The sequence below is a fragment of the Camponotus floridanus genome, unplaced genomic scaffold (assembly GCF_003227725.1).
Source record: "Camponotus floridanus strain SB8 unplaced genomic scaffold, Cflo_v7.5 scaffold248, whole genome shotgun sequence".
Lineage (NCBI taxonomy): Eukaryota > Metazoa > Arthropoda > Insecta > Hymenoptera > Formicidae > Camponotus > Camponotus floridanus.
This window is the reverse complement of record NW_020229379.1, coordinates 151,124-160,845: the sequence shown is the minus strand read 5'-3', so window position 1 is coordinate 160,845 and position 9,722 is coordinate 151,124. Positions and strand designations below refer to the sequence as shown.

The 9,722-nt window shown below is 42.5% G+C and overlaps 1 protein-coding gene across 1 annotated transcript; it reads right to left on the bottom strand.

Annotated features, from left to right (window-relative positions):
* Window positions 1-347: 347 nt before the first annotated feature.
* On the bottom strand, window positions 348-9,454 carry LOC112638113. Its single transcript, XM_025409170.1, has 2 exons — window positions 9,443-9,454; window positions 348-749 (listed from the first exon to the last, which is right to left on the bottom strand). The coding sequence occupies exons 1-2, from the start codon at window positions 9,452-9,454 to the stop codon at window positions 348-350; spliced, it is 414 nt and encodes a 137-aa protein (XP_025264955.1).
* Window positions 9,455-9,722: the final 268 nt, after the last annotated feature.

Genomic DNA, 9,722 nt, shown 5'->3' with positions numbered 1-9,722 from the left:
AATGTCGGTGTATGTGTCGCTATGTATGTGTGACAGCGTAAATGACGGCGTGTGTCTAACTAACTAGAAATGAAATAAAAATAATACCCGGTGTACAGATCGGAACGACTGGACTGGCGCGGATAACGGGCGCACGAATATTAACTAGCATCGGACGATCACGGAAACACGGACTTACTCTAAGGAGAATATACAGCGGAAGACGGATTTTCGGGACGGACAGGGAACCTAGGACTAGTTGTACCGTCGACGGGGCTGGTTTGTCAGTACGGCTTCTGATGGCCGGCGACACCCCGTGCAGTCGGGCGTTTGCCTCGACTGAGACTGCGTACAGGAAAAACCCGGAGTTACCCGGTGGATCGGACGACAAGTCGTCTCGGATTAGAGCCGGAAAAACCGGAGACACCCGGTAGATCGAGGAACACCTCGACCGGGACTGGTACAGGAGCCGGAGTTACTCGGCGGGAGTCGAGAGACACCTCGACCTGGAGCGGTTTCAGGAAGCCGGAGACACCCGGCGGATCGAGGAACACCTCGACCGGGACTGGTACAGGAGCCGGAGTTACTCGGCGGGAGTCGAGAGACACCTCGACCTGGAGCGGTTTCAGGAAGCCGGAGACACCCGGCGGATCGAGGAACACCTCGACCGGGACTGGGACAGGAGCCGGAGTTACTCGGCGGGAGTCGAGAGACACCTCGACCTGGAGCGGTTTCAGGAAGCCGGAGACACCCGGCGGATCGAGGAACACCTCGACCCGGAGCGGTTTCGGGATGACCGACACCGGGGGCACCCGGTCGAGCCGAGGAGCACCTCAGCGCGGGCGAGATCTGGTCAGGATCTGGCCCCGAGGCACTGGTCGTGCCGGCTTTTATACCCGGCCGGAGATCCCCTACCTGGCGAATTTCACAGGTGGGGCACGACTGCGAAATTTGGGGGAAGATTCGGACCGGGCGAGCGAGAGCGAGACAGCAAGCGCACAGTGGCAAGAGCAAGCGAGAAGGCGAGCGTGCGAGCGAGAAAGCGTGCGAGCATGCTAGGTTGCGAGCGAGATAGCGGGAAAGTAGCGGGTGCGATTAGATCAGCGCATACATAGAGAGAGATAATAAATATATTTATTCCAGAATCACACAGATTTAGGAACGAGGCGCAGGCGCTTCGTTACACAATAAACAAAATATAGATTTATTTACAACGATATCTGATAATGTACTCACGGTAGCGTATCGGTGATATCGGGTACGATATATCGCTTGTCGTCGTACGGACTCAGAGCAATTTTCGTCTCGCGAATCGTGTATATTTGGTGTAATTTAGATCGTATACACGACTGCTGACGCGTCATTTCAATCTCTTCGTTCAAGCATCGCGTGTAATCGTCAAACGTTATCGTTCTCGCGACAACGTTGCTCTTGACACCTTTGACTTTCTTCGTATCCTTTTTCCCATTCACTCGTAACGCGTACATCTTTGCTCTGAGCCCGACGAATTCGGTCATTATGGCACCGTTGTTTTCATCCTTCATCAGACCCGGTACCTTTTTATTTAGAAGCGGTATACCGTATGCATTGTCCACCGCATAATCGCTCGTGTCGAATCTAACAATGTCACGCTTCATATTCTCATACACATTCGCACACTCGATGTGATATATGAGACTGTCCGTATCGGTATACATTACTCGACATTTGTCGCGATACATTGGCGCCATATACTCGTGATGAAATTCGTATAAACATATCTTGGATATGTCGAGGATGCACATACCCACGTAAATCGGTTTGTAAAATTTCACCTCGAGTTTACGCAATTCCACAGCGATTAAGTTTTCCGAAAAAACGCTTCTGCTGTGGAAATTTGGTTTCGCGATCATCGCCTCTGCGCCGTATCGTCCGTCCCACTTTGTTAATAATTTTACATCGACACGATTGCGTATATTTTCCATCATTTTACCAAACACCGCATTATTCATTAATTTGTATAAATTTTTTTCGAAATCATTTTTAGCCAACGTTCTGAAATGTGTATTTAATTCTATATAATTTTGAAGCCAGGGAGATTGAGAAAACTGTAAAATTCGATGTATTTTTGTTACACGAAGGCCGTGCCGCGTACACTGCTGCAGGTTGCGGTAGTGTATCACGTAACTTCTTATCGTATAACGTTGCAAGTAGCTTGAATTCTCGCTTGCCAGGTGGTTTGTCGCGTGTCGGGCAAAACGGTAGATCAGTGTGCGCATCGTGAAGATGTTGCGGGTACTCGAGATCCACTTCGAGGATATAGCCCGTAGGCGAATCTAGCGCGATGGATGATACGTCAAAATTTGACACATCGTCGACCCATCGAAAATCAGCATAGGGCAACGGTTGACACATCGCCCATCCGTACAAATTATTTACATCAAAGTACATCAAGTACGATAATGGTTTCGATGGATCGTACGACTCCATGTACTTGTTATTAGCGCGAGCGTATCTACCCGAACATTGGCTCAGGCCGCCGCGTATACCACGTTCGATAAACATAACCATGTCGATGTCTGTAAGCAACTCGAACGTGATCTTTGTATGCTTCAACATGGCGTCCCACGTGTATCCGGGGAGAGTATAGTAATACGCGGAGTCGAGTCCGTAACTTTCGATACATTTATCTCGAAAGTTTTCGAAAATGTCGGCTAATAACAAGACATCAATTTTGAGGTACAAGTCGCTATATTCGCCTAGCGTCTGAATGGAGAATCGTGTCCAGACGTTCTCGGCGTGCGCGTAATCGTTCTCGGATACAGTTTCACCAGTCAAGGAACTGTAAAACAATTCGCGCGGTGGTAAACACGTATCATGCAACCTGTCGACGGAATCGATGTATTCGTACGGAAATACGCCTTTTCGCGTTAACAAATTGAAATTTTCTGTTGATAAATTTTGAAATTCCGATTTTAAAATTTTGAGTTTATCTTTGTCCAAAAATGATGCCAATTTATCGAGACTCGATGCGAAAAATTTGTATGAATCGATGAAACGTAATTTTATTTGATTTTTTGATTCTTCTTCTTTAAGATCAACACTTTTGGTAAACGAAATATATTTTTCCTTGGTTATCGATAATAACTCGATTTTCCCTTCGAACGCTGTGGCTATTTCCTCGATAATAAAATGAGAATCGTAACCGGATAAATTGTGAAACACTATCGGAATGCAAAAAGAATTTTTATAATTTAGATTACAATTTGAGTGTGCAGGATCTCTGTACCGCCCGGTCAGATGGCAATGATCGCGAACGCGTGTATCATCTTGCGTAAACGGCTTTTCGCATATATGACAACGAGTGGCGCTATGGAATTTCTCCCACTCTTCGAACGTTAAATTTACCATGGGGACATTTGTTTTTAAAATATTCTTAACGCGAATTGCTAAATTTTTAAGGTCTTCGGCGAACCATGTTATACAATCGACGCTACGACGCGAATGATACTCTGATAATGAGTCGTCGTACGAACAATGTACATAATAAGCTAAACTAAATACCCGATGGCGTTGATATAATTTTTCTTCTTTCGTCTTGGCCAAGACACATTCCAAGTCGGCATAGACCACAAATGGAAGCCATTCCTTCCGATTAGGGTTGCTGAACTCGAGCCACTTGTCCTTGTCGCTCGGCAACCGGACAGCGCAGTCGTTTAGCTTTCCGCAGTCGACCGTATGCGACTGCAACTTGGTGTCTGAATAAAAATAATGAAGGCATTTGTAAAAGAAAAAAAATTTAATTAAGATTTATGTAACAAAGTGTATAACCTATAATTATCCAAATAATATAAAATAAACTTACCGATCACAGATATATCTTTGACCATTGTGTTTGCTCAATTGCGAGCTCACGAGCCGGGATAAATTCTTGATCCATGCAAAATGTCCCACGCTGTTGTCATCTTCAATGTACAGCAGGTTCACATGCTTATCCCGTTTCTGCTGCGAAAGACGTATCAGGACAATGTTTTTGTCTTCGATGCCGTACACATTGATTGAAATATTATTTGCAAGTTCAAATTTCTTAATCTGATTCACAGTCACTGGAAACTCAATGTCCCGGAGATTCAGCACTGTCGCGTAATGCGGGTACGATGATTCCCGTTCCGCGTTCCTTTCAGCGGGATACAGAGCGGCGACCACTGCCCACGCGAAACACGCATTGTCCTTTGATTGCACGTTAATCACCGCTCTCTTTATCATAATCTCCCGCGGTAATTTGATGTGACATCCCGCGCGCAAAGGATTGTACTTGTTTACATTTGCAGTCAAGTTCAGTATTCGCGACAAAGCCCACCCGCTATCGCGTTCCTGAAACTCTTCGAGAGACGCTAGGGTGGACTCGATAACGCGCTGTTCGTACCACTCGCGTAAATCGGATGTGCGAAAGAGTTCATAGTTTCTCGTATTCACACTTTTATTCGCGTGTTTATCACCCGACACAAATTCGCCGTTGAATATAGTGTTCACTTTTACACAATTGTGTTTTTTTAGAGCGTCCTGCACATGTTCCAACACAATGTCTTTAGCGTCATCGAGAAATTGGCGCGGTTCGATGTGATTATAATTTATCACCGCACCAGTCGATACGCGACTCTCGAACGCCGTATCAATTTCGCGCCACACAAGTCCATTTTGACGCGCACTACATCCGGCACTCGCGTGTACGAAACGTCCACGTACCGAATTTTTCAAACTTTCGAGGCGCGCGACCCGAGCAATCAGTGATTGTCGATTTCCGATCGATAATCGCGGCCGTTTGATTCGACTTTGCTCTTCCAACGACTCGATGTACTCGTCGCATCGTTGCTCCCACACAATGTAGTTTTCCAGCGAATCAAGCAAAGCGGATTGTTCTCGCAAAATTTGCTCCTCCATATTGCTAACGTACACTTACAAAATTTAGCGTTTCCAATGATAGGTCTGATGCACTTTAGCTACTGGTGGGGTGCATCTCTCTATCATGATTTATATATCGTCTCATGCATTGTTTTATGATCGAACATTCTAGAACGATTTCATCTTACAAAAAATTCCCCGTAGTACCGTGTGCAATTTGACCTTGATAATTTCACGTTTTGTCACGTACATTTGAAAAATCTAACGTGATTGCATCAGGCGCAGCCGTACATCGGCGCTCGATTTTTGCAAATTCAGCTAAATCTTAGTTTCGATGCAGATCTTAACCTTGAAAATTTCCCGTTTTGTCACGTACATTTGAATAATTTTGACGTGATTGTATTAGGAGCAGCCGTACATCGGCGCTCGATTTTAGCAAATTCAGCTAAATCTTTGTTCCGAAGATGATGATGTCATCGCAGCCGTACATCGGCGCGACAAAATTTTGGAGGAAATTAAAATGTTGTGTCAGCAATAATCCCCTCTACATCATAATTTGGGATACTATTTGAATTGATATTGATTCTAATACGATTGCAGTATTGCATCAATCGCGCGTGTGAAAGATTCATCGCTGAAGAAATATGAATTTCTACGTTCCGATTCGAAACGGTGAAACTCCACCGTGTAAGAAGCAAAAATGCGACACGTAAGTTTAAATCGTTTAAAAAATTTGTTACTTATTGAGTTTTAATATTGTTGTATAATTATTTATATTTTATAGTATCCAGCCTCGTCGTGCGGCTCGCATACTTGGAAGAAGGTACGCTCTAACCCCGACGTCGTACAAGTATTTGGACATTGGAATAAGCGTTGGAGCTGTATCATACTTGGAGCTGATTCTCGGCGATAATCGAGGCAATCAAATAGTGTTGCCCTTTTCAACGTGGAATTTGTTGATGCGGAAGCAAGCAGACGTTGAACAATTTCTACAATCGACTGCTCTCCCATTAAGGATTGGAGATTTAACGATTGAAATGTATCAATCGAAAATTGTAAAACTTGCATTATGCGAAAATTCTTTGTACATGAAACCAGAAACATTATTACATTTATTTAATTTTGAAAATTGTATCGATCATATGCACAATTGGTTATGCGAGAATACGTATCTTGTAAATGAAAAATTTAAACAATTTGAAACTGTATTACAACGTAATAATATTACTACTGTATGCAATGCTGTAAAAACGATACGTGAGAGTGATGTCTTTGACAGCGAATCATTGATCGATTGCGAATTATTAACATGTGCTATAAATGATATTCTTTACGATGCGTGCAATAAATAATTATTTTTATTCCATCTATGAATTTTATTTCTTTCCTTCCATACGAATAAGAATAGTCGACAATTTTTCTCAACACGCTCCGCCAAAGATGTAGAGAAATGCTGAGGTAGATGAGACGCGATGCTCTAATTGGAATGAGACGCGAGATATTAAAAAGATATATAATGAAGAGGAGTCTGCGACATTAGAATATTATTTCGTTGTTCTTTGCGTTTCGTTAGTCTTGTGTGTAACGTTAGTGCAATGGCTGAAGAAAACGTAATCATCGGTAATGAAGATATGGATGAATATGATGTCTGGATGGATCCCGTTGTGGTGGAAAAAATTGTGATTGAGAGAGAGAGAAGAGCGAAATGGAAGAAATTATATGCGAAAGAAGATTCATCTGATAAGGAACCTGATTTCGATTTTCGAACTAGTGATGTTGAAGAATTACTTCAGTATGAGCGGGAACAACTTTCGAAGAGGAATCTGGAAACCTCAGTCTTTCAATTTATAAGAAATCGTGAGCTCGGCTTGAAAAAACCTCGCACAATTTCGTTGAACAGATTTCTCAAAACTCGAAAATATTGTGCGAACTCAGTTAAAAAATGTGATACAAGTTTTTGTTTTGAATGTATACATGCGGAAGATCCTAATCACACTAAAGTAAAATGTTATGGAAATAGACTACGTGAAGAACTTGAATCATGTAAAGATATAGACAAATTCGAAGATGTGCATGAGAATATGCTACGACATGACTTCGAAACGTTGAAGGTAAAAATATTTTTGCTAATGTGTAATAAATTTAAAACATTTACAATTATTATGTTTATTTAATTTCAGAGTTTACGAGAGTACATGAATAGTCGACGAGAGGGACAGGAGCGGAAGTCCCTCAGCCCGACACATCGCCCCTAGTCTTCCAGGAGCGGCCCCCTCACCTGGCTCCCCTGGCCCCTCCCCCCCTCCCCCGCACCCCCAAATTATTATTATTATTATATTATTATTTTATTATATTATTATTATTATATTATTATATTATTATATTATATTATATTATTATTAATTATAATTTCACAAAGCACATACGCACACACACACATACACACACACACACACAAAATGTATAAAAACACGTACACATTTTAATAAATTTTATATATTCTATATCCGTAAAAAAAAATCTAATTATTTGTATGCCTCTCCTTGCGTTCCCATCCCTGCGTTAATTATAAGCATCGCGATATCGTTCTCTCTCGTGCGTTAATCTTAAGTCTATCTTTCACGATTAGAATTAGTACTCTCTCTCGCACGCGCTAGTTGTAAGTCTATCTCTTTCTCTCATGCTTAGAATAAGTAATCTCTCGCGCTATGACACAGAAAAAATGTATAACAGATTTTAAAATAAATGTTGTTTCAATAAAAAAATGTGATTATTTACGCGTCTCTCCTTGAGTTCCATCCCTTGCGCTATCTCTCTCTCGCGCACTAGTTGTAAGTCTCGCGATATTATCGTTCTCTCTCGCACGCGTCGTCTTCGCGCTATCGTTCTCTCTCGCACGCGCTAATTGCAAGTCTCGCGATATTATCGTTCTCTCTCTTGTACATGTCGTCTTGGCGCTATCGTTCTCTCTCTTTCATATACTCGTTGTTCACTTACCTTTGCGTCGTCCTTCTCCCACCTATACGTCGTCCTTGTCCCACGTTAACGCCATCCTTGTCGCACTCGTAGTACTGTCCTCTTCACACTTTGCACTGTCCTTTTCCCACACGTAGCGCTGTCCTTCTCACACGCCGTTTTCTTTCCGCTGATCCCCCTTCACCGCGCGGATCCCCTCGCCCATCGCTCGCGCCGCGGATCCCCCTTCACCTCGCGGACCCCCTCGCCCATCGCTCGCGCCGCGGATCCCCCTTCACCTCGCGGTCCCCCTCGTCCATCGCTCGCGCCGCGGATCCCCCTTCACCTCGCGGTCCCCCTCGTCCATCTCTCGCGCCGCGGATCCCCCTTCACCTCGCGGACGTCACCCACCGCGCGCCGCGGTTCCTCCTTCCCCGCGCGTGACGTCACTCCCCCCGCACCGCGGTTCCCCTCGCGCCTCACCCCCTCTGAGAGGACCTGGGTTAGAACCCCCTTACTCCTACTACTTCCTTATTATCGTCGACGAAATAATGGTAAAAGTTTTGAACGTCCTGGTGGATATATTGTTGATAATCGTTATGTAGTTCCACATTGTCCTATTTTATCGATTATATTTAATTGTCATATTAATGTTGAAGTTGTTTCAAGTATAAAATCGGTTAAATATCTGTATAAATATATTTATAAAGGACATGATGCTATAACAATTGAACCAATAACAGAAAATATAATTGTAGATCATGATGAAATACGCAATTTTATAGAAGCTCGTTATGTTGGACCTGTGGAAGCCAGCTGGCGTATTTGAGAAAAGAAGCTACAAGATAAAAGTCATACTATTGTGCGTTTGTCTGTGCATCTTCCTAACGAACAAAATGTTATAGTTGAAAATGAAACCATTGAAGAAGCAATGACTTCTGCTTTAAATCAAGTTACAATGTTAATTGATTTCAAGCCTCATAACTCGAAAAGTACTCAATGAAGAAATACTTTATTATAGTGTTTTGAAAAGCTCTCGAGATAAGCTATAAGAATAAGTAATAAAAAATAAGTAATAAAAAGGAGGTTCCATTAAAAAAATTGAAGGTAGCCTTCATGTGACCTTCAAACAACTTTTCAAGATAAAACCAATGATACCATCTTATGTCCCCCTTCAAGCCATACAACTTTTGTCTGAACAATTTTTTTGTATATGTGTATATATATGTGTATATATATGTGTATATATATATATATATACATATATATATATACACATATACAGGGTGTTTCAGCTATCAATGTCTATTGTGCCAAAGAAAAATCATAAGTAGATCTCGCTGAACTGAACTAAATAGTCTTATACCCAGATAGCAAAATGATGCAAATTTTACGTAAAGTTTGCAGCAAATTCGAGCATGTCTTTGTAGCAAAATTACGACAAGGTGTGTCCGCAAAAAGCTTATCTTTTGCTGACAATGCTTGTCGCAATAGCATGATGCATATTTCACGTAAATAATACGGCAAATTTTGCGATGTACAGTACAACAGCAAATTTGTAGCAAGAACAGGGCAAACCTTGCCACGCACGACAGGATAACAAATTTATGGCAAGAATAAAACAAACCTTGCCTTGCATAGCATGACAGCAAATTTGTGGCAAGAATAGAGCAAACCTTGCCACGCATAGCAGGATAACAAATTTATGGCAAGAATAGAACAAACCTTGCCTTGCATAGCATGACAGCAAATTTGTGGCAAGAACAGAGCAAACCTTGCCACGCACGGCAGGATAACAAATTTATGGCAAGAATAGAACAAACCTTGCCTTGCATAACATGACAGCAAATTTGTGGCAAGAACAGAGCAAACCTTGCCACGCATGCCAGGATAGCAAATTTGTAGCA